The following is a 26,997-nucleotide window of genomic DNA, read 5'->3' as shown; positions in this document are numbered from 1 at the left end:
TGTAAAGCAACTATACACTGCTGCTGCTGCTGCTAAGTCGCTTCAGTCGTGTCCGACTCTATGCGACCCCACAGACAGCAGCCCATCAGGCTCCACCGTCCCTGGGATTCTCCAGGCAAGAACACTGGAGCGGGTTGCCATTTCCTATTCCAATGCATGAAAGTGAAAAGTGAAAGTGAAATCCATGGGATTTTCCAGGCAAGAGTACTGGAGTGGGGTGCCATTACCTTCTCTGAACTATACACTAATAAAAACTAATTAAAAAAAAAAAGACATGAACGAACAGGAGTTGGGGAAACAAGTCATGTTTCAGGAAGCAGTCTAGTGGAAAAAAAAAGAGAGAGATTTTGCATTAGGAGTACTGTTGAGAAGAAACAATGTCCCAAGAGAAAAGCAATACCATAAGAAAAAATCTTTCTGTTCTAGAACACAGTCCTAAGAGCCTATTTAAAACAGGAAAAATTTATTTCTTTCAAAGATTACTAAACGTCAAAAACAAGCAATTCAAGATTTTTATGAAGATATAAAAAGGAAAAGGAAGAAAAAATTTTGAAGTGGCAAAAAAATCTGATTCAACATCAAAATGTAGTCATGTAATAGATGAAAATGGCCAAATACTTTTCCATGAATATAAAAAAGTAAGAAACTCTCTTATACAATATTAGCACAATTAGAGATACAAACAGAAAACAGAGATATGGAAAAGATAAGGTATGAGAACAAAGGTAAATAAAACATGAATGTCAGAGTTGAAGGAAAAAAGGAAGGAAAAGAAGAATACATAACAGAAATGAAGATCAAAGTAAGAAAGAAAACATGAACAATATAGTAATGGAAATGAGATAAAGATATTAGAGAAGCTTAAAAAATTAAACATAAATGTGCAATTAAAATGAGAAAATGAAAGAAATGAAAGATAGACAGGCAATGTACCTTTAACTTGAAAGAAAACCAAAATACATAATAGTTAACAGGGTCACCATACTGGAGCTGCCCTATTTATATAATTATAAAATAACCTAAAACAAAGGTATAGCTAATATATTTGTATATTTAAACAGTCACAGGAAAAAAGACAGACTGCAGCTAAAAAAGCAATAGTTGAAACTGCCAATAATGAAAACTGGTAACACCCAAAATGTACTTGAAGAAAATAACTGTCAATCTAGAATTCTATGCAAGTTAAATGTTAGTCACTCAGTCATGTCTGACTCTTTGGGACCCCTTGGACCACACCCTGCCAGGCTTCTCTGTCCATGGAATTTCCCAGGCAAGAATACTGGAGTGGGTTGCCATTTTCTCTAGAATTCTATACCCAGTAAAATATCTTTCAAGAAAAGAGGCGAATTTTCAGTCAAACAAAAACTGAGTTAATCTTCATTAGAAGAAATTCTAAAGGATGTGCTTAAGGCAGAAGGAATATGATCTTAGATATAAAGTCAAAGATTCAAATTGCAATGAACAGCAAAAAAAAATCAGTAAAATTTGATTAAATTAATGGATACTATAAAATCAAGATTAGAAGATTAGTAATGTCTTCTAGGATCTTTGAACATAGTATGAAAATAAAGAACAATAGCATATGAGCTGGAATGTAAGTAGATGGGAGTTGAAAATCTATTACATTCTTGTATTGATACATTTTGTTAAGTATTTATATTTGTAGTCATTTACAGATTCACCATAAAAAAATATAAACAGGCTGCACTACTTCCAAATAAATAAAGAAAAAATAGAAAGGTTAAAAGTTTAAAAAAATAAGAGACAAGAACCAAAGAGAAGAAATAAAGGACATGACAAAATTTTTCAGTAAAATGGTAGGATTAAACTCATATATTTACCACTAATTCAATCAAGTAAGTAAACTAATGTTCAAATCAAAAGAAGACAGATTAAAAAAAAAAAAAAACTAAATTTATAGGAGACACATCTCTGAAAAAAGGATACAGAAAGCTTGAAATTAAAACATGGAGATAGATATGCTATGTAAACACTTACCAAATAAAGGCAGTTATATTAATGTAAGACAATCTATGCCTTAAGGTAAAAACATTACTAGAGATAAAAATATACTTTAATACAAAAACTTTCATCCAAAATTAAAAAATTAAAAATTTGTGTGCATCTAGTAATATAGCTTCAAAATATACCAAGCAAAAGCTGACAGAATTATATGAAGAGAGAATTCCATAATCATAGCTGGAAGTGTTAACACATTTTTCTTAGTAATTGAGAGAATCAGATAAAAAACCTTACTAGGAAAGCAGACTTATACAACATGATAAGAAAACTAGACTAACTGGACTTAGATAAAACACTGCACCAACAACTAAAGAATTGGATTTTGTCCAAGTGCACATGTTTATAAAAATTCAAAAAGCAGGCAATATGGTAAGTCTTCTCAAATTCTGAAGAATTGGAATGTGCAAAATATGTACTTTGACCACTATGCATGTAGTTAGATAGAAGTAACGAAGAAAAGAGCCAGAAAACCTTTATGTATTTGGAAATTAAACTATATTTCTTATATAACTATGACTCACAAAAGAGCAGTATCATTTCCTAATGAAATTAATGAACTGGATAAAAATGAAAACAATTTATAGCACAATTAAAAAATAAGAAGAGGGAAATTTATGTCCTTAAATGCATGTAACAGGAAAATAACAAAGTCTGAAAATTAAAAAGCTAAGTATCCATCTCAGTAAATTATAAAAAGCATATTAACCTCAAAGAGAAAAAGAAGACAATATTAAACACAGAGTATAAGTCAAGGACATAAAAGTTAATATAAAGAATCAACAAACCAGTTGGTTCTCTCAAAAGATAAACTTATGGTAAAAGTAATGAATTGGGGAGGGAGAAATAATTCATAAATAACAAATATTAGCATATTTTAAGAAATCCTACAAACATTAAACAGATAATAGTGGGGTATTAGGTACAGTTTCATGCTAGTAAGTTTGAAATTTTAGGTGATCTTATTAAACCTCAACCAACCAACCAAACAACTCTGAATAGTCCTATAAAGTTTAAAGAAATTGAAGTGGTAACCTAAAACTATTCCTGCAAGTAAATCTCAAGCACAGATCGTTAAATGGTAAATTCAACCAAGCATCTGAGAAAGAAATAATTCACATCTTACACTTATTCAGAAAACAGGAAGAAAAGGTTAAATCCTAAACATTTTATGTGAATTAGTCTAATAGGTATTAATCTAATTAGGTATGTCATGAAAGCATAAAATATGTAGATACTACCCTATCCATATTTATACAGGCATAAGACTCTATAACATATAGGAGATCAAACCAGTCAATCCTAAAGGAAATCAGTTCTGAATATTCATTAGAAGGACTGATGCTGAAGCTGAAGCTCCAATACTTTCGCCACCTGATGCAAAGAGCAAACTCACAGGAAAAGATCCTGATGCTGGGAAAGATTGAAGGCAGGAAGAGAAGCGGACAACAGAGGATGAGATGATTGGATGGCACCACCAATTCAATGGACATGAGTTTGAGCAAGCTCCAGGAGTTGTGAAGGACAGGGAAGCCTGGCGTGCTACAGTCCATGGTGTTGCAGAGTCGGACATGACTGAGCAACTGAACAACAAAAAGGGAAGTTTCTAGGCAAACAGGAAGTCTATTAAAGAAATAAATACAGACCAACATTTTCTTAAAATACAGACTATACTTGAAGAAGAGCATACTAATATATCAAATATACTAAAAGTAGTTTTTGTTTCTTCCGCCATAAGAAGTCTGAAAAATGCTTTGGATTCCCTGGACTTTCTTATGATCAGGCAGGAACTTCTTACCCTTCTCTACTATGTTTTTAATGGAGCACAAGCCAAAAAACTTTGCAGTGTTTACTTCCTTATTTGTCCAACAAATCATCATCAGTGAAGTCAGCAGCAAACTGAATAACCCTGGAAGGAATGTTTATTAACTAAACACTGTTCCAGGCCAGTGAAGTGTAAAAAAAGTATGACTTGGCTTAAGTCTCAAGCATAGTTACTACCAATTTCCCTAAACTTGGTTTCTTCCTAGAGTCAGAAGGATAAGTTAACTGTCTGCAACAGCAGAGTTACACATGATTTTAACAACTTCTCTTAAATGCTGCTGCTGCTGCTAAGTCGCTTCAGTCGTGTCCGACTCTGTGCGACCCCAAAGACGGCAGCCCACCAGGCTCCCTCGTCCCTGGGATTCTCCAGGGAAGAACACTGGAGTGGGTTGCCATTTCCTTCTCCAGTGCATGAAAGTGAAAAGTGAAAGTGAAGTCGCTCAGTTGTGTCCGACTATTAGCGACCCCATGGACTGCAGCCTACCAGGCTCCTTTGTCCATGGGATTTTCCAGGCAAGAGTACTGGCGTGGGGTGCCATTGCCTTCTCCCTCTCTTAAATGAGTCTGTTGCTAAACAGGCAGTTCTAAAACCTGTTTTTAGCTAATTACATAAAATTGCTGGTGGGTCTGTTGTTTACCTTAACAAAATATTAAATGCCATAAAAAGATTTACAACATAAATTTACTTGTGCCTTCATCTACAAAGTTAAAAAATATAAACTAATTCTCAGAAATGGTATACATACACATATATACACACACAAACATATATACTTTCATTAGTGGGATTTTGATTATAAGAGATTATTACATATGTTCTATTTGTATATACTCCAAAGTATATTCTATTTAAACACAGTAATCATTTATTTGAAAGTATCATCATCAATTAGATAAACAGTAACAATGCATAAGGTTGAGAGGCAGGTTTGTTATTATTACACAGTGGAGCCGGGAGCAATTCATTTTAACTTAACTTTAAATTTATAAACTCAAAGAAGGTACTGGTTCTGTTTCTCTAACTGTAAAATATTCAACCAATCCTAAAGGCAATCAGTCCTGAATATTCACTGGAAGGACTGATGCTGAAGCTGAAGCTCCAATACTTTGGCCACCTGATGTGAAGAGCTGACTCACTGGAAAAGACCCTGATGACTGGGAGAGACTCAAGGTGAGAGAAGAAGGGGACGACGGAGGATGAGATGGTTGGATGGCATCACCAACTCAATGGACATGAGTTTGAGCAAGCTCTGGGAGCTGGTGATGGACAGGGAAGCCTGGCGTGCTGCAGTCCATGGGGTTGCAAACAGTCGGACACGACTGTGTGACTGAACAAGAACAACAAATCTGATAAGTGAGTGCCTAATAATAATGAAAGATAGTGATAAGATTAAAATATATGAAAAGAGCACCAGGAAAGTTTACTATTCTTTGTTTCTATTAAAGCAATAGGATTTCTATACAACTTTGCATCATTTCACAAGTTTTATACTGAGCATTAAGCTTTTTCACTTACAGTGCTTCTGACTCCAAATGTGTGGGTTTTCTCCTTACACCAAACATTTCTCCAATTCTCTGACTCCCACTTGATATCCAACAGAGATTCAATTCAATTCTGACAGTATCTACTTGGAGTTAGTGTCAGATCTCATAAGTTAAAGGACTTAGTCTGACAAGACTATCCTCACTTCTAATTCCAATTGTAAATTCCATGCCACTGGTACTTGTGACCTACCAGCTGTAAATTGGGGTTTCCCACAGCACCGTTCAGAGTCAATGAGTCTAGAGCAATCACATAATTTAGGAAAGCACTTTAGTTACTATCACTGGTTTATTATAAAGGATTCAAATCTGAAACAGCCAAATGGAAGAAAAATGTAGGGCAAGGTACGAGGGTGGGGGGTGTGTGTGTGTGTGACTGGAAGTATGTGTTTGTGTACCTTCCATACCCTTCATGCCACGCTCCCTAGCACCTCAATGTGTTCATCAAACTGAAGTAATCTGAACCCCACTGTTCTGGGCTTTTGGCAAGACACCATTAGGTAGGGATGACTGATTAAAACATGGTTTTAGGTGACTGAACACCATCTTTGACTCTGCTTCTCTCCCCAAAGATCAGGGATGGGGCTGAATCACATGGTTTGATTTTTATGGAGATCTGAAGTTACCTAGGGACTTCAGCACCAGTCATCTCAGCATACAAAAGACACGTATCACTCTGCAGATCCCAAGGGTTTTAGGAGTTTGTGCCAGGAAACAGAAAGACCAAATACTTATTTTTCATTATAACACAAGCAGCTACTCTATACTCTGTTACTATGACAGTTCAATTTTTTAAAAGCATGCTACTCTATACAATAAGAACACAGTTCCTTAAATAACAAAACACAAGACATTAAATATTTAATTGGTATCATCCTCCAAAACAATTACCTTGGGAGATTATATTGTTAGGGGAAACACACACCCTGGTCAGGCACCATAGTAACCATCTGCATGAGTTATTTTACAACAGGAGGTCCCAGTAAAGAACATGGAATTAATAGCTACCACTCTTTCCAGGAAGAGTTCGGGAAAGGTCAAAAGACCATGTGTCCCACCATTTCCCAGAATTCTCGCTGGCATCTATCTTGGCTGAGCAATGCATGTGCCCCCAGGAAGGACTCTAAGTCGAAATGATTGGCCAGAGACAACCCAGAAACTAATCCCATCACAATAAAACCTGAGACTGCCAGCCACGTGGCAGAGCAGTTCTCCTGGGTTCCCTTATCCTACTGCTCTCTGCTTGGGTGCCCCTTCCCAATAAAGTCTCTTGCTCTGTTGGCACATGTGTCTCCTGGGATAGTTCATTTTCCAGTGTTAGACAAGAGCCCACTCTCAGGCCCTGGAAGGGGTTCTCCTTTCTGCGACAATATTATGCCCTAACATTCACATTTCTTTCAGAGTAACATCACAGGCTAGCCAAGAAAATTAGCAATTATGTAGCATTCACATCACACAGACAATGTTTCCAATACAAATCTCTTCATTACCAACTATATCATTATTAACTATATACTAATAAAATTTTTTGGCTTACCCAAGCACTCCCCACCCCCAAATTGTGTGTGTGTGTGTATCAGTCGCTCAGTGGTGTCTGACTATTTGTGACCCCATGGACTGTAGTCTGCCAGGCTCCTCTGTACATGGAATTCTCCAGGCAAGAATACTGGAGTGGGTTGCCATTTCCTCCTCCAGGATATCTTCCTGACCCAGAGAACCTGGGTCTCCTGTGCTGGCAGGCAGATTCTTAACCATCTGAGCCACCGGGGAAGCCCCAAATTACACTATTAAAAAAATGACAATTTGTTATCAACAAAAATATGTAAAGGCATAGGTCACTGGTACTGAAAGCAACATTAAAAGAATTTTTCTAAGTCGCTCAGTGCTAGTCAGTGTTAGCATCTGTAAGTACATGGTTTTCCAAGATGAAAACTTAAATTTAGATACGTGAGTTCAAGTATGTTACTTGCTTATTTTTCAAGTTTCATTATCACATTATGGACCTGTCTTACAGAAAAGAAGTCCCTAACTCAAGGAGCTAAATCTTTAGAGTAAAAAGATGGGGGAGGAGAAGGGAAAGAAGAAAAGAAAACTAAGAACTGACACAAACTTACATTCTTTAAAAACAAACAAACCCTGTTTCTTGTATATACTTAATAATCGCCCTAATAACCAATCTAAGTATGTTTATGACATACCATTTACAGCTTTTTCAATCAATTCTTCACAAGCATCAAAATCACCCTTTAATACCAATTTATCATGCAGATCTGTTAACATTGGATGTTCCAGGGCAATCTTGGTTTTCTTTTGCAGTGATTCAAAGGCTTCTGTATAGTTATGTTGTCTAAAGTGTTTTAGGCAAAGACGAATAGCTTCCTGTTCACGGTACTACTGGAACACAAGAGAAGGTATAAAAAAAAGAGATCTGGTTAGTTATTACTTAAGGAAATAATAAGTGACAATTACTAACCTAAAGCGAGCATTTTAAACATTAACTAAACATACTAAGCATAACTTAGCATTGTACTAACTCTATTCGTTAGTATCATTACTAATTCCACTATTAAATGACAAAGCTGAAGCCTAGTCAATTGTAATAACTTGCCAAAGGTCACAAAGTATATAGCAGAAAGATACTAGAGAGATGAAGATATACAGATATATATATTGGAATATTATTTCATGAAGACAAAAGATACCAAAAGATGAAACCAGGCCTAATTCTGAACCTTCAAGAAAAGAACCAGAAAAAATATTTATCAAATCTTACTTAAGATGATAAAAATAATAGCTTCCAAGGTTTTTACTAATCGGGCAACAATGTTGGTACTGAAAGCACAGAAGCCATTAAATACACGCTCTTTGTTCTTAGTTCTTAGTAATAAGTTACTAGTTGAATGACAAATATTATCAAATGTTCATGTATTTCAAATTCACAAACAGGTTTTATGATTAAAATCATCGGGAAGAAACTATTTAAGTTTCATAATTTTTTTCTAACCCTGAGCTAATTCATTGATTAAATAGCTATAAAGTAAAAAAAATCTCAATTAATTACAATCCAAAAAGAAATATTCAATGTACTGTCTCTTCCCTAAAAGGATGAATGCCAAAAAACAAGATCACATATATAATTTAAAAGAAAATTTAACTTCAAGTTTAAGTTATGACATAGGGAACAGACTTATGGACAAGGGTAGGGGAGAAGTGGGAGACGATGAAATAAATGGAGAGAGCAGGACAGATGCATATACACTAACATGTGTAAATAGTTAGCCGATGGGAATTTGCTGTAGGACTCAGGGAACTCAAACTGGGGCTCTGTAATTACCTAGGATTACAGAGTGGGCAAAACGGAAGAGGGAGATTCAAGAGCGGGGGGGACATATCTATACCTATTGTAATTCATGTTGAAGTATGACAGAAATCAAACTAATACTGTAAACCAATCATCAATCAAAAATAAATAATTATTTTAAAAAGGAATAAGTTATAAAACTTCCACAAATTTCCTAAATAAGAATACAACAAACTGACATGGAACCAATGCATAATAACCAAATAAAAATATAATTTACTTGTCAGCATTACTGTTTAATAAGGCAGGAACATTTACAAGACTCAAAACACTAATCAGTTTATAGTTTTTGATAATATATTAATGACAGGTTACCAAAACACTTTTTCTTAAACACTATAGCAAGGTTTTCCCTCATCAATTAACAAAAGAATAATTCTATATACAAACTAACTTGACATTAATAGCTTCATATGCTTGGCTTCTAAATAAAGATTTACCTAACTATCTGGAACCATATTAAACAGTAATACCTTGTTATCATCCTGACTTTAATTTCTAGATGTTTACAATAATACAGAGAACTTGACAAAAGAATGACCAAACAATTTTAAGTTCTCAAATATAATCTGTCCACAATGTTGTGGGGGAAAAGGTGCAATCTGCAATTTCTCACAGTATCAAGCGATTTGTGAATATATTAAAGAAAACACATGTACGTATCAGAGGCTAAAGAGAAAATATTTTCCGGTATCAGAAAATCTTACTCATTAATTTTTAAAAAAAAAGAACCAGAGAATTTAGAAGACTGTTAAGTATCTGCTAAGCACTGTTATGTGTATAACACTGTAATTGTCATTTTTAATGTTTAAGAATATCATCTCTACCTGGAAATAATTTAGAATATTACAGGCAATCCCAGAAAATATATTAAAAATATAGAAAAATCCAGAATCTACTTTAAATTGAATATAATCAAATCCCCACAATAAATTAGTCAAACACAAAAAGTTCCTCAATTACACTGACCAGAAAAGAACTGAAATTCTATTAAAAAAAAAAAAAAACTTAGAAAGAACCTATATTGCTTCCCAGCCTCCTAAGAGATGAGTTGACAGTTCAGCCCAAGAAGTCAGGAAACAGTGATGAGATTAAAGCTTATCACTCCCCTAAGGAGAAATAGTCCTCCCCTCAACAAAAACATAGCAGAAAGAGTTAAATGGATATACATCAGAAACAAAGATGAAACATTAAAGGTGTTCAAAAAAAAACAAAGACCCATTTGTTAATAATTTAAATTCACACTTCTCAGGCTGCATTTATTATATAAAATGACCTATGAATAAAATTGGAGAAGGAAATGGCAACCCACTCCAGTGTTCTTGCCTAGAGAATCCCAGGGATGGGGGAGCCTGGTGGGCTGCCGTCTATGGGGTCGCATAGAGTCGGACACGACTGAAGCAACTTAGCAGCATCAGCAGCAGCATGAATAAAATTATTAAATATTATCTTTATACTCCCTATAAGAATAGGATCACACTATTTATAGAAACTATCTCAAATTTTAGTTCTTTAAAAGAAAAAGTAAACATTGCTATTTTACTCAACATGAACACAAAGGAGGAATACATAATAAAAGCAATCCAGAACCACAACTACCCAACTGAAAACTACATACAAATATTTCTATCAATACAGATTTGGTATATTAATATAATAGCAGATTCTGGTGTCACACTGCCTGCATTGATGCACTGCCTTGAGCACTTGACAGCTGTGTGTCCTGAGGCAAAATACTTATCCTCTCTGTGTTCTACTTCATCATCTGTAAAATATGGCTAATAATTGTACCTATCTCATAGAGTGGCAATGAGTGAATAAGTGACAAAGAAGGTTATAACCTAGCAAAATGCAAATGTTTAATAAACACTGATTCATCTTTTTAATTATCATTACTGTTCTCAATATTTTAAATTAATCTCAAGACAAGAGCATGACACAATTCTCTATTACAGGCATCTGAAACATAAAATCCGGATTTTAAAATACAGTCCTACCTTACTATACCAGTTGAGACAGGGTTGTACTACATCAGGATCATCAATGCCACTAAGTTCAACATACCAGATGCTAAAGTTAAAGCTGGGTCCCCATGATAAAAGTGGGACTTGGAGGAGGAAGAAAAGAAAGAAAAAGAAAAAAATTAACATAGTTCAAACAAAACTTTAGCAAAGTAAAACAACAATTCAAACTTAATAGCAAATTTTCTGAATACCTTCTATATGCCCAGCACATTGGTGCTAGGGCTACAGCAGCAAAATGAAACATGATCTATGCCATTATGAGGTTGCTTTAATTATAAAAACATAAGGACATATTCAAAGTGTCATGTATCTATCCCCCCCAAAACAGGACCAGGGCTAGATGATTTGTTTTAGCAGGTTAGTTTTTATCAATGCCACAAGAAACAAATAATTACTATAAAAGCTATTTATAATTTAAACTGTATCAGAGCACAGAAGGAGACAAATTTCAACTGCTTAGCAAAGTGGCATATCCCAGAAAACAAAACCAGAAGAGAAAAGATTTAAGGATAATATCAGCTCTGACTATATATTCAAAATTTTAAATAATACTGATTTTTTTTTTAAAAGCAAATTAATTCTACCAGGTTTTCACTGCACTAAATAGAATTAGTTCAAGGAATGGAAGGTTGTTTCAACAGGAGTGATAATAATGTAATTCATCATGTTAAGTAAAAGAGAAACATATTTGATTACTTCAACAGATGCTAAGAGCAAACTTTTGGAGAAGGCACTGGCACCCCACTCCCTGGATGGACCAGGAGCCTAGTAAGCTGCAGTCCATGGAGTCGCTAAGAGTCAGACACAACTAAGCGACTTCACTTTCACTTTTCACTTTCATGCACTGGAGAAGGAAATGGCAACCCACTCCAGTGTTCTTGCCTGGAGAATCCCAGGGACGGGGGAGCCTGGTGGGCTGCCATCTATGGGGTCGCACAGAGTCGGACATGACTGAAGCGACTTGGCAGCAGCAGCAGCAAGAGCAAACTAATAAAATTTACTTAAAAAAAAAAAAACCCAAAACTCTTAATATATAAGGAACAGAGGCAGAAGTAAACTTTGCTACTTAGATTTTTTTCTTAAGTATCAAAACCTCTAACCCACCACCCCCCTCAAACAAACCAAAACAAAACAAAAAACTAACAGAGAAACATTAAGTATTCCCACTCAAATCAGGAACATGACAGAGAGGCCTAATATCTCTACTATTCAACCTATATGGGAGATCCTAGCCAGTGCAATCAGGAAAACCCCTGCAAATTAAGAAAGAAATATCACCTGAAGATGATTTAGTTCATCTACCTAAAAAATTCAAGACATTTAACTGAAAAACTTTTATTTAAAGTTTATATGCAAGAAAAAAAGAAAAAGCTTAAAATATCTCAGAATAAACTTTAAAATATGCAAGGTAATAAAATTTTAAAACATAAATACTTAATATATTTCTAGACGGGAAAACTCAAAGGTTGTAAACATGTTGATTCCCCTCAAATTAATTATAAATTTAATGTAATCTCATAATCCTTATGGTATAGATCCTATTTTTTTGACATCAGACAAGCTCATCTGAAAAATATCAACAATACAAAATATCTAAAATAATACAAATAATAAGAAAATAAACATACCAAAAGATAAAGGAATTTTAAGTTTGGTATTAGTGAAAGAAAACAAAGTAACATTACGGGAGCACAAGAGTATGTCCAAACATCTCTGAAGGATCCAGAGGAATTTCACAGAATCAAGATAACATTTCACATCAGTAATGACAGGACACAGCAGACAGAAGTTTTTAACCTGTGATTGATAGGCTCCCCACAACCCTTTCAGGAGGTCCCATGTGGTCAAAACTACTTTTCATAATAAGACTAAGGCTTTGTAGCATTTTCTTTTTTTTCTAAACTGTACTGACATTTGCACTCATGGTACAAAGGCAATGCTGAATAAAACCGTTGGCATCTTGGTAGTGCCATAAAAAGTAGTAGTATGAGAGTGTTCCAGTGTTCATTCCTTAATACAGTATGAACTGAACTGTATTACTCGCCATCACACACCTGCAGTTAAAATACAAAATGACAATTCATTTAACAATGTCTTCTGCAAATAGATAGCCAGTGGGAATTTGATTTATGATGCAGGGAGCACAAATCCAGTGTTCTCTGACAACCTAGATGGTGAGATGGGGTGGGGGTGTGAGGGAAGTTCAAGAGGCAGGGGACATATGTATACCCATGGCTGATTCATGCTGATGCACGGCAGAAATCAGCATAATACTGCATGGCAGTTATCCTCTGATTAAAAATAAATTTATTAAAAAAATAAAATGTTTTTCCATAAAAAAGAAAATAGCATAAAGTAAGCTACAACAATATAGTTTACTGCACAGCTAATATAGCCAACATTTTATAACTTTAAATGGACCATAAGATATATCATAACACTGTACACTTGAAATTCGTATAATTTAATAAATCAAGTATAATTTAATAAACAGTATAAAAAGTAAATATATAAATAAATTTATTTCTTGGTTTGTGAAAAGTTTTCTAAATTTTCTTAAATGATGCTCACTTTCATAGCTCCTAGAAACGCATACATTTTTTAAAATAAAATGTCGTTTTGCCTGTAATATACACTTAAAAACGCAACATAAACTCCTAAAATTGTGACTGCATTATCAATTTAATATTAATTTTAACTGCAATGCTTAATTGTGCATTCATCCTTCTAATTAAAATAGTATGATTAAAACATGAAAAATGTCTCTGATGTCGTGTAAAATTAATTTTAGTAAATTCCTATCATTAAGTACACATCATTTTAATATTCTGTGCAGCACAATGGAAAGTACACAAAAGGTACTTTTGCTGCACGTGAAAGTACGATGGCCTTCTCAAGGAAAAGGACCTGTGTAAGCTGGGAGCTGAAACAGCCACTGAAATAGCTCTGTAGGATACTATTTTTTCTTAAAAGAAAGACTGACATCTAGTATTTAGATTTCAGTATCTGCCAGACATTTACCTGTCATTTCAAAGACAACAAATAACAGTATTTATTGACAAAATTCAAGCTTTTGAGGAAAAATCAGAATTTCGGAAATTCAGTATTCAGCATTGTGAGCTTAGCTACTTTCCAATACTTTTCTGATAAGATTGGTGGTAATAATAACAAGTGTGATTTTTAAAAAATATTATATAATGAAATGTTCCAACATTTGAAAGATTTGCATAACTCAGTGAATCACATTTTCTAAATTACCAATAAATGATTTTACAAGGTACAAAACAGAACAATGGATTTTAGTATCACACCAACATGGTTCAGACTGAGTAATGTCTAAGAAACTAATACTTGTCAATTTTTGATTAAGTATCAAAACAGAGTATATACAATATTTCATATCAGGGCTACTAATTTCCAAGTCCACTGCTATTTCCTAGCATATGAGACTCAATGAAGAGCTAAGATGTACTAGGTCAGATGCTTTCCTATTTTTGTCATCTAAAGGATGCTGAGTGAGTAAAGATAGAGAAAAGCAACAGGAACCAGTCATCAGGATATACGCAGGATTCCCGGAATGTTTAATATGACCTTCAGTTTATATGTGCAAATAATACAAACTTCAGAAAGTTTTATACTAACAAATACTGAATTATCATCACTGTTTCGGTGTGCATTTCTTCAGAAGTACCATTTAAAAAGCGTTATCTACTACATCACAGCAATAACCATTAAGCAGTATAAATATCAGAATAAAACAACATTCTAAACCCAAGACCCCAAGAACACAGTCTGTAACTGTAACTTATTAGTGATCTGAAATCAATTCTTAAGTTCCAAGTCCAATTTCAATAAAATCAGGAGGGAAAAAAGCTTCCTATTACATCTATTCAAGTCAGAAAAATGTTCATTTATTAAATCCTTATAAGCAACTGTGGGAGGGAGGTTAATTAGGAAATCATCTCACAAGATCTTCTATTAGACAAATAAAGAGTACAGTGAATTTTTAACAAACTGAAGGCATATATACAGGATGAGCAGAATGATATATACCCATTTCAAATATACACCAGTGATTTTTGGTGGCATTAACAACACTAATACTGAATATTAGACCCACTCTGTGTTGTTTATCAGAAACCTAAATGTGAACTGGAGCACCAAGCACACCTTCCTTGCTCCCTAATAAAAGATGCCTTTGCTCTCACCTAAAATAAAAAAATTTTTTTAGAAACTCCGCACATCCCAAGGCTAAGAGACTGTATCCTAAGATTCACTATCAGTTCTTCCAATGGGATAAACAGGCAAAGACAAGATCAGGATCAATGCCTGCCACACATTTTCATAAAATGGCATGCACAGAAAATGACAAGCTACTTAGTACACAAGCACACTAGGCTCTAGGATTCTGTGATTCTAGGATTGGCAGGGAGTCAATGTACACATGTACACATACGTTCAATATGCTTTGCAGTATCATTTGGAAAGCTCTTGTCTAGATGTAAACAGCTCTTAGAAGATGCTGGTAATTTTAAGCTCAGGTTCTGGAAGACTATAAAAATTCAACATTAACTTCGCTGAAAGAGTGCATCTACTCTTACTCAGTTCAGTTCAGTTTAGTTGCTCAGTCGTGTCTGACTCTTTGTGACCTCATGAACTGCAGCATGCCAGTTCCCTGTCCATCACCAACTCCTGGAGCTTCCTCAAACTCATGTCCATTGAGTCAGTGATGCCACCCAACCATCTAATCCTCTGTCGTCCGCTTCTCCTCCCGCCTTCAATCTTTCCCAGCCTTAGGGTCTTTCCAAACGAGTCAGCTGTTCACATCAGGTGGCCAAAGTACTGGAGTTTCAGCTTCAGCATCATTCTTTCCAATGAATATTCAGAACTGATTTCCTTTAGGATGGGCTGGTTGGATCTCCCTGCTGTTCAAGGGACTCTCAAGAGTCTTCTCCAAAATCACAATTCAAAAGCATCAATTCTTCGGTGCTCAGCTTTCTTTATAGTCCAACTCTCACATCCATACATGACTACTGGAAAAACAATAGCTTTGACTAGACGGACCTTTGTTGGCAAAGTAATGTCTCTGTTTTGAATATGCTATCTAGGTTGGTCCTAACTTTTCTCCCAGAGAGTTAGCGTCTTTTAACTTCATGGCTGCAGTCACCATCTGCAGTGATTTTGGAGCCCCAAAAAATAAAGCCTGACACTGTTTCCCCATCTATTTCCCATGGAGTGATGGGACCAGATGCCATGATTTTAGTTTTCTGAATGTTGAGTTTTAAGCCAACTTTTTCACTCTCCTCTTTCACTTTCATCAAGAGGCTCTTTAGTTCCTCTTCACTTTCTGCCATAAGAGCGGATCATCTGCATAGCTGAGGTTACTGATATTTCTCCCTGCAATCCTGATTCCAGCTTGTGCTTCTTCCAGCCCAGCGTTTCTCATGATGTAGTCTGCATATAAGTTAAATAAGCAGGGTGACAATATACAGCCTTGATGTAATCCTTTTCCTATTTGGAACCAGTCTGTTGTTCCACGTCCAGTTCTAACTGTTGCTTCCTGACCTGCATACAGGTTTCTCAAGAGGACAGGTGGTCTGGTATTCCCATCTTTTGAAGAATTTTCCACAGTTTGTTGTGATCCACACAGTCAAAAGCTTTGGAAGACTGTAAAAATTCAAGATTAACCTCGCTGAAAGACTGCGTCTACTCTACTTACAAACGAATGAATGCAGTAAGTACACAAAACACTCAGCACAGTAACTGGCATATGGTAAGTGCTCAATAAATGCTAGATATTAGTATTATTAACTCTTATTCCTATAACAATTTTCTGCTTAATAGTATACTTTTAAAATGTTACCTCTCCACATGCTCTCATGAAAGCCACCACTGGGGTACATTCTTCCCCTACCTCCCCACCTCCCTCTGACAAGACACAGTACTCATCCTAGACTTCCAGACTCCTGAGGATCCAGAATGCAGGTTGAGTCCAATCAAAGCTAAAGCTTCTCTCTGAACCTCTGACACCTACTCAGGCTACAAAAATCCAAAAAATTCATAGAAATCTAAGTCATCTCATCTACCAAAACCCAGAACTCCTCCAGAATCCTTCCAAAAAATCAGTACTTCTTTGTGCCTTCACATCACCTTATTTCCTGATACAACTACTACCTTGGCTATGAATCAATATACAAACCTTTCTAGTCACCATAAAACTAATAACCTTATCCCATTCAACTTTATGTTTTCAGCCATCTGATCTAATCGCCCACTGAGGTTTTCCCTTCCAAACTTCAAACTTGCTCTCTTGAATCTAACCACCCAAATAACTACTCTCCTTCCTTACTAAACTTTATTTTTACTTACAAAGCTTACCTGAAACTAAGCTTCTTCCTAAGGCCAACTCTCAACTTTCACACTAATTCCTACTGAAGACTTCACTCCAGTATGAGCTCTTTGGTTTTTTGTTTGGTGATTCACCTTGGATATTCAATGAACGCTGTGACTCAATCCCTCTCAGATTTAAATGTAAAATGAAAAGTACACAGGATTCAGAGTAAGCAAACTGTATTGAAATACAGCTATAAAAATAACTAAGATATAAAATTATGATATAGAAATATATATGCTTTTTATTAGCACATTAGCTAACAAGATTCTAGTGGCAGGTCTAATAATTACCATAATTTCAAAGATACAATATTTGCCACAGTGTAATGTGATGAGAGATGGGAACACCAGACCACCTGACCTGCCTCTTGAGAAATCTGTATGCAGCTCAGGAAGCAACAGTTAGAACTGGACATGGAACAACAGACTGGTTCCAAACAGTAAAAGGAGTACGTCAAGGCTGTATATTGTCACCCTGCTTATTTAACTTCTATGCAGAGTACATCATGAGAAACGCTGGGCTGGAAGAAGCACAAGCTGGAATCAAGATTGCCGGGAGAAATATCAATAACCTCAGCTATGCAGATGACACCACCCTTATGGCAGAAAGTGAAGAGGAACTCAAAAGCCTCTTGATGAAAGTGAAAGTGGAGAGTGAAAAAGTGGGCTTAAAGCTCAACATTCAGAAAAAGAAGCTCATGGCATCCAGTCCCATCACTTCATGGGAAATAGATGGGGAAACAGTGGAAACAGTGTCAGACTTTACTTTTTGGGGGCTCCAAAATCACTGCAGATGGTGACTGCAGCCATGAAATTAAAAGATGCTTACTCTTTGGAAGGAAAGTTATGTCCAACCTAGATAGCATATTCAAAAGCAGAGACATTACTTTGCCAACAAAGGTCCGTCTAGTCAAGGCTATGGTTTTTCCTGTGGTCGTGTATGGATGTGAGAGTTGGACTGTGAAGAAGGCTGAGCGCTGAAGAATTGATGCTTTTGAACTGTGGTGTTGGAGAAGACTCTTGAGAGTCCCTTGGACTGCAAGGAGATCCAGCCAGTTCATTCTGAAGGAGATCAGCCCTGGGATTTCTTTGGAAGGAATGATGCTAAAGCTGAAACTCCAGTACTTTGGCCACCTCATGTGAAGAGTTGACTCACTGGAAAAGACTCTAATGCTGGGAGGGATTGGGGGCAGGAGGAGAAGGGACGACAGAGGATGAGATGGCTGGATGGCATCACTGACTCGATGGACGTGAATCTGAGTGAACTCTGGGAGTTGGTGATGGACAGGGAGGCCTGGAGTGCTGCGGTTTGTGGGGTCGCAAAGAGTCGGACATGACTGACTAACTGAACTGAACTGAGCTGAATGTGATGAGAAATACTTATAACTTCTATCCAAAACAAGTCACAGGTAATGCCAATACTATAAGCTACTGCCTATATTCATAACTGAAGACAATGCTAAGAGTTTAGAGAACACAAAGATGTAACACACAGCCACTGATTAATCCCTATAAATCTCCATATAATAAACTCAAAAAGTATAAATAGGATGTCTCTAATGAGGCAAGCAGTTTGCTTGCTGCTTCTGAAATATGAGGAAACAGAAGACAGTTGCTATCACCAAGGATTTCAGAATCTACTTGAGGAAACAAAACTTTCACCCATCACAGAGTAAAAGAAATCAGCATTCATAAAAAGACAGACTTAAGTTTGTATCCTCTCTCTATTTCTACTGTATAGTCTTGGTCTAATCATTTAATCTACCTCTCAACTTCAGTTTTCTCATCTGAAAAGTGAGCATAATATACCTATTTCACACAGTGTTAGATGTTTCATAAACAACATCTATTTACTACTTTAAAGTAATGTAAGCACATATCCAAAAGCATATACCAAATGCTATGTCTTTGATCCATCACTTACTAGCTATATACCCTGCGACACATCATTTGACTTCTAGTCTCATTTTCCTTAACCAAAAAAGGCAAGATTTTTTATCTTCCAGTGTAATGCTCAAATGAGATACCACTTGTGAAAACACTTACAAACGCAAAAGCAGTAAAAAAAACACATTCAACTCTTTGCAACCCGATGAACTGTAGCCCGCCAAGCTCCTCTGATTCATGGAATTTTCCAGGCAAGAATACTGGAGTGGGTTGCCATTTCCTTCTCCAGGGAATCTTCCTGACCCAGGGATTGAACCTGTAACTCCTTTTTCTCCTATACTGGCAGGAAGATTCTTTACCACTGAGCCACCTGGGAAGCCCATTAAAAACATATGAAGTTCTAAGAAATGATTGCTGAAATGACATGATGGCTCAAATCATGTGCATGTACTTTTTCTATGTCTAACTGATGCATAAGAGGACCTCTGTTCTCTCATAAATTTTTTAAGGGAACAAACTATTCAACAACCCTAAACAGGCTTCTATTCATAGTTCTTCTAATGAATAATATTAGAGGATTAAGAATTTTAGAAGCAGCAGTAGTACTTTCCTTCAAAGAAAACTCATGGGTATAGAATACGTATTCTGGTAATTCAAATAAAATAACTTTAAAAAAGAGAACGTTTCATTTTGCATGACTAAGCAATCAGATGTTGAATAAGTACTTTAAAATATTTAAATCTAAATTTTCACTGTTGCTACATTTGGAATGTAAGAATTGTTCAAGCATTGTTCAAGAATGTAAGAATCTATAAGAAATGGGTGGCATGAATACTGAGGAAAGAATTATTTATTAGCATGAAAGAAGAAACTACCAAAGAATTTATTTTAAAAATTTGCTTGTTCATCAATTTTCATAAACAGGATACAGGTTTTTATTTCCAATTACTTATTATAACAAACTATAGCTTCTGCTGCAAGCACTGTTACACCAAGCTCAGCCTGGGCAGCTACACGGTGCTGCAAAGGGCAGTTCTACTGCAAACCCCACTATCAGCAGCTGTTTAAGAGCAAAGGCAACTATGACTAAGGCTTAGGCTGGAAGCAGCACAAGGAGCTCCGGACTCACACGAAGGCGGACCCCGGCACCAAGACAGCCTGAGGCCCCTCTGACCATCCACTCTCCCCCACCCTGGCTCAGGTAGATGGCCTGCATTAGGCAGCAGGAAGGGTGGGAGAGAAACTGGACAGCTGTGCCCGCAGTGAGGGTGGGGGCAGGGTCCAAAAGGCAAGAGGCCACCTTGCTCAGGCAGGTTACAGGGGCAGGGCTCTGCTCCAGAACTCCTTCTCTCCCTCAGCTGGTAGGGGTTCAGGAAGCAGGACTGGGGTTTGCTCACTTCCCTGCTTCCTGTTTCTTTCAGGCTTCCCAGGTGGTGCTAGTGGTAAAGAACCTGCCTGCCAATGCAGGAGACATAAGGGACTTGGGTTCGATCCCTGGGTTGGGAAGATCCCCTGGAGGAAGAAATGGCAGCCCACTCCAGTATTCTTGCCTGGAGAATCCCATGGACAGAGGAGCCTGGCGGGCTGCAGTCCACAGGGTTGCACAGTGTGGGACATGACTAAAGCGACTAGCACGCACGCCTGTTTATAAAAGAAAGTGAAAAACCAAAAAGTCCAATGATTCTAAAAATAGCTTTCCCTCTATAAATAGTCTTTTCAGATATTCTTTTTGTCTAATTCCATATACAGAGGAGCCTGGTGTCACGGAGTCAGACACATACACAATGAAACTATTTGACTCAATGAAATGAACAGGCCAACTTGCAACAGACTGGCAAATAACGATAATGGAGCTGTTCGTTTCAAAAGAGGATTTTTCTCCCAAATCAAAACACAGGATTCTGGCTTTTATTACCATTCTTTAAGGAATATGATTCACCATAATTACAATTTTAACATACTATTTTCAAAGGTATGAAATAAAGATGGGAATTAACAGTGAAGTCCTCAACTTTCAAACTCTCTAACACAACTTATAAACAAAATAATCCTAAAAACACTAGTTCTGAGGAGGTATTACAAATACTTTTAAAGTTAAAACACTTGCTAAAAAGATAAATGCCTTAGATAGCATTTTTCAAGAATTACTTTGAAACTAATTAGTGGGTTATGAAATTAGTTTTATGTGTTTGACCAACATTACCACATGCACAAAAAGGAAATACAAAAGAAAAAAACAGAAAATAACCATAATACACTGCCTTAAGGAATCCATCAGTATTTGGTTTTAGAATGATGCAACTTTAGAACTGATAAACCTTCCATAAAACAATCAAGGCTCTCAAATCACTGTATCTCATTAAATAATAAAGTATTTAGAAAAGATTCTATTTGAAATAACTGTCACTCAGATACAGATTTATAAACTAGGGGCCAGCCAAACAGTAAACATTTTGGGCTTTGTGGGCTATACTGTTTTTGCAACTACTCAACTTTGCCATTGTAGTGCAAAAGCAGAGAGATACTATGTGAAAAACTGGCATGGCAGTGTTGCCATAAAATTTTATTTAAAAAAAAACAAAAAAACAGTGAACCTACAGGATTGGGCCCACACACGCTGTGTTTGCTGATTAATGATATAAAGAATTTATTTCTACTCCAGAATGCTAAAAGCCTTACCTATTTTAATGAATCGACATGGAAACATCTGTTCATCAATTTTATGCTTTAAGGTAAATGTTTCTTTGTTATAATCATTCTTTAAGCCACTGTGGAAAAAAAATAAGGTAATTAAATCTGATTTCATAATTTAGTAAACATACTAAAACAAAGATTAATAACATACCCAGATTTTAAGGTTTGACAAATACGAAAGGAATAATATAACGAAGTAGTTGAACATGAGAATATAGGACACAGCTTGTACATTCACATCAACTGCACTATATGGTGGTCTCTTAATTAAATGAGGGCTAATGAAAACGTTCAGTGTTAAAGAATGTGACTACAGTGCATGAAAATGTGTGACAAGGTCCAGTGTCCTTTGTGTAGAAAGAAAGAAAGTGAAGTTGCTCAGTCGTGTCCGACTCTTTGCGACCCCATGGACTCTAGTCTACCAGGCTCCTCTGTCGATGGGATTTTCCAGGCAAGAATACCGGAGTGGGTTGCCATTTCCTTCTCCAGGAGATCTTCCTGACCCAGGAATTGAACCCAGGTCTCCTGCATTGTAGGCAGACACTTTACCGTCTGAGACACCAGGGAAGTACTGAATACAATGTAAAATATTCAAGCAGTAAGAAAATTGAAAAACAATTCATACTCATATCTTACAACCTAAACAGAGCCAGATATTCGAATTTGCCAAAGAATTAAGTCATTAAATTCTGACTGAGATGCCAATGTTCCTTTTTATAGCTCAATACATTTTCAAAGACAATCTTACTCTGTTGGTTTAACAGCATCCAGTTTATCCTATATAAAAAGAAATTAATATAATTTCTGTACTTAAACAACTTAGGACTGATTCAAGTATTTATGGAAAAGTCACTTACTTTCAGGCTGCCTTATATTCAATTGACATACTTCCATGGCTTAAATCAAATGCACTCTAGATGTAATAATACTTATATAAAATACTGTGCTAATGGGACACACTATGTCACAAATATATTCTAAAACTGCATGACTTCATTTGTCCGCTCCATTTTATAACCCATTTTTCATCATCTAGAGGGCCAATTAACATTTACTCCTGGTGGTCTATGCTGTCAAAACTCAAATTTACTGAGTTCCTTCCAAGAGGTGGGGCTTTCTGGTGGCTCAGCTGGTAAAGCATATGCAGGAGACCTGGGTTCGATCCCTGGGTAGGAAAGATCCCCAGAGAAAGGAATGGCTACTCACTTCAGGTATTCTTACCTGAAGAATTCCATGGACAGAGAGGAGCCTGGTGGGCTATAGTCCATGGGGTTGCGAAGAGTTGAACATGACTGAGTGACTGACAACTTTCATTTTTTCGTTTCTTTTTCAAGAGGTATGCTCTGCACTAGGTGCAATCCCATAATTTTACTCTGTTTAGTCTCCAATTTATACTAAGCTCTCAGGACAATCAATCTTAATGTTTTCAACAGATTATATATTTTTATAGCAAGGATTACAGCAAAGATATCAATTATAGCTCAAAAGTATATCTGAAGTCATTAGCATTTTAAAAATAAGACTGAAGAATAAGAAGTAGAAAAATAACCCCAATTTTATTCTTTCTGCTTTGGTAACAATATTAATTAGTATCTCGGTGGAAAAAAGTTGACTCAAGCCACAATATTAAAATAAGGCACTAGAAATAAAATAGTAGAAGTATTCTTTTCTCCCTTGTAAGAAATATCAAGGCATGAAGATTTAGCTACAAAGAGACTAAACTAAGACTAGATTGAGAAGACAGCTCTTTCCTCCCCATAATCATAACCCACCTGGACAACAGCTCTGTCATGTTTTCTTCATTCATTCCACCAAAGACTTTAAATTTCTTCAAATTGCAGACATGAGTTTTCTCATATTTTCCAAATGTGATATTCTGGACTATAGCAGGCCTTTCAAGCTTCAGAATCAAGTACTACAAAAAGGAACAACCAAATTATATCCTCCTCCACTCAAAACAAATGGTTAGACAATTTGAATAATTAAAATCTTGGACAACTGACTGAATAAGGTTCATCCTGTCCATCCTACACCAATAGATTTTTTTTTTTTAATGTGAAAGGATATCAGGCTACCATAACATCACCACTTTCACCCAGGAAACTACATTATTTTGAACAATGTAGATGAAGGAGGGGAAAAATGGACTAGTGAGATAACTTCTAATCAAGGAATAGCATTTAATAAAATAGGCTATGAATAATCAAACAAATTAGAATACAAAAGTAACAATTACATATTCTCAATGACTACACTTCACTAATAAATTCAATGTTCAAAATCAGTGATAAAATTTTAATCTAGAAAAAAGATTTACCAGTCACCCCTGCCGATTTTATAAATGAAAAAACTCAGACCTACCATAGACATGTCTGATGCAGCTCAAGTTTTCTAACTATACACAGAATAAAATGGGATCAGTTACTTAGGGAACTATTTTACGTTATGCAGACTGTTTTCAATTATAAAAATTAAGAAGGAAATTACTAATAATCAAATACATGGGAGGAAAGCTATTTAGACAACTCAGTTGTTATGTTGCAGTGGCTTCATGCTTTGTAATAATGGGTAATACTCATGATAAAGGAGAATAGAATTAAGTGGATGGTCTTACTTTGTACCAAACACAAAAATTAACTCAAAATGTAACCAAAATGATTCAAACTTGATCCTTTACAATCAAATATAAGGCATAAAAGTAAGAGATAAAACTATAAAACTCTTAGACAAAAATAGGGGTATATCTTTATGACTCTGGTTTGGCAATGGAATTCTGAGATATGACTCCAAAAGTGCTAGCAACAGAATATAAAATAAACTGGTCTTTATCAAAATTAAAGTTTTGTGCATCAAATGGCACTACCAAAAAAGTAAAAAGACAACCTACAGAATGGGAGAAAATACTTTCAGATACTTATCTGATGAGGGCATAGTATTGAGAATATATAAGGAATTTGTACAACTCGATGACAAAAAGAAAGACAACCTAATTTTAAAATGGGCAAAGGACCTCGATAGCCCTTTGTTCAAAGAAGATAAACAAATGGCCAGCAGGTACATGTAAAGATGTTCAGCATCATTAGTCACCGGGAGCTGGGTTACAGGGAAAGGAGAGAATGCTTAACTGGTACCAGGTTTTCTTAGAAGGTAATGAAAAAAACTAAGTAGAAATGACAGTTGTACAACACTGTGTATTTGAACACTTAAAAGTGGTTAATTTTGTTATGTGACTTTTACCTCAATAAAATAAAAGAATGAAGTTGGTGGTAACATGAAAGATGATGATATAATCAGAAATAATATCTCGTGAGTATTAATTCCCTTAACTTACAGATTACTCAGATTTTTATGTATTTTGTCTCATTTTGGTGAGAAAAGACAGTAAAGCTCGGTGGCTCAGACATAAAGTATCTGTCTGCAATTCAGAAGTGAAAGTGAAAGTTGCTCAGTCGTGTCTGCCTCTTTGTGACCTCATGGACTATACATATACAGTTCATGGAACTCTCCAGGCCAGAATACTGGAGTGGGTAGCCTTTTCCTTCTCCAGGTGATCTTCCCAACCCAGGGATTGAACCCAGGTCTCCCACATTGCAGGTGGATTCTTTACCAGCTAAGCCACAAGGGAAGCAACCTGGGTTCGATCCCTGGGTCAGAAAAATGCCCTGGAGAAGGGAATGGTTACTCACTCGGTATCGTTGCCTGGAGAATTTCATGGACAGAGGAGCCTAGCGGGATACAGTCCATGGGGTCACAAAGAGTCGGACATGACTGAGCGACTAACACTTTCACTTACCTCATTTTAATAGGAGCAGGAGGAACAGGAGTAGTATTTTAAGAACAATAATCATCCTCTTCATCCTCATTTTAAGGATAAAAAAATTTTGGCTTAGAAAGGCTAAGTAACTTGTCATTGTTACACAGTTAAAAAATAGAGTTTAGATTAAAAATCAGTCTATCTGCAAAGGAGGCAAGAATATACAATGGAAAAAAGACAGCTTTTCAGTAAATCGTGCTGGGAAAACAGGACAATTAGCTACATGCAAAAGGACAAAATCAGAACATTCTCTAACATCATACACAAAAATAAACTCAAAATGGATTAAAGATCAAAATGTTAGTCCAAATACTATAAAACTTCTAGAGTAAAACACAGAACACTCTTTGACATAAATCACAGCAGTTATCTCTTTGGATCTGTCTCCTGAAGTACTGGAAATAAAAACAAAAATAAACAAATGGGACCTAATTAAACTTAAAAGCTCTGCACAGCAAAGGAAACTACCAACAAAAACAAAAAGACAACCCACAGAATAGGAGAAAATATTTACAGCGATGCAACTAAAAAGGGATTAATTTTCAAAATATATAAACAGTTCACATAGCTCAATATCAAAAAACCAAACAACCCAAACAAAAAATGGGCAGAAGATTTAAACAGACATTTGTCCAAAGAAGACATACAGAAGGCCAACAAACACATGAAAAAATGCTCAACACTGCTAATTATTAGAGAAATGCACATCAAAACTATAATGAGGTATCACTCACACTAGTCAGAATGATCAACATCAAAAAGTCTACTGTCTATTGGGGAGGGTGTGGAGAAAAAGGAGCCCTCCTATGATGGTGGTGGGAATGTAAATGGGTACAACCACTATGGAGAACACTATGAAGGTTCCTTCAAAAACTAAAAATAGAATTACCATATGATTTAGAAATTTCTCTCCTAGGCACACATCTGTAGAAAACTATAATTTGAAAAAACACATGCACTTCAATGTTCACAGCAGCACACTTTACAAACAGCCAAGACATGGAAGCAACCTAAATGTCCACTGGCAATTGGGTGGATAAAGAATGGATAACGAAATATCCAAAGAATGGATAATGAAATACATATCCATAATAAATAATGAAATAATGCCATTTCCATCAACATGGATAGACCTAGAAAATTATCATAATAAGTAAGCCAGAGAAATACAAATATCATATGATATCCCTTACATGGGGAATCTTTAAACAATAATTCAAATGAACTTATTTACAAAACAGAAATAGATCCACATACACAGAAAACAAACTTATGGTTACCAAAGAAGAAATAATGGGGAGAGATAAATTAGGAGTCTGGGATTTGCAGACACACACTACTACATATAAAATATACAAACAACAAGGATCTACTGTATAGCACAGGGAACTAAATTCTACACTTTATAATAACCTATAAGGGAAAAGAACCTGAAAAAG

The 26,997-nt window shown here is 35.9% G+C and overlaps 1 protein-coding gene across 8 annotated transcripts in view; it reads right to left on the bottom strand.

The window, feature by feature from the left end:
• The window catches only part of MKLN1 (muskelin 1), a 391,857-nt gene that overhangs the window by 115,558 nt on the left and 249,302 nt on the right, over positions 1–26,997 (bottom strand). For all 8 annotated transcript variants that reach the window (XM_024990572.2, XM_024990571.2, XM_059885486.1 and 5 more), the window contains 4 exon segments: positions 23,517–23,659; positions 21,730–21,818; positions 10,744–10,853; positions 7,584–7,776 (listed from right to left, as the gene is read on the bottom strand). In XM_024990572.2, the coding sequence (XP_024846340.1) occupies positions 7,584–7,776; positions 10,744–10,853; positions 21,730–21,818; positions 23,517–23,659 (535 nt within the window).

This window comes from Bos taurus, chromosome 4 (genome assembly GCF_002263795.3).
Source record: "Bos taurus isolate L1 Dominette 01449 registration number 42190680 breed Hereford chromosome 4, ARS-UCD2.0, whole genome shotgun sequence".
Lineage (NCBI taxonomy): Eukaryota > Metazoa > Chordata > Mammalia > Artiodactyla > Bovidae > Bos > Bos taurus.
This window is presented reverse-complemented; position numbering and strand designations above follow the sequence as displayed.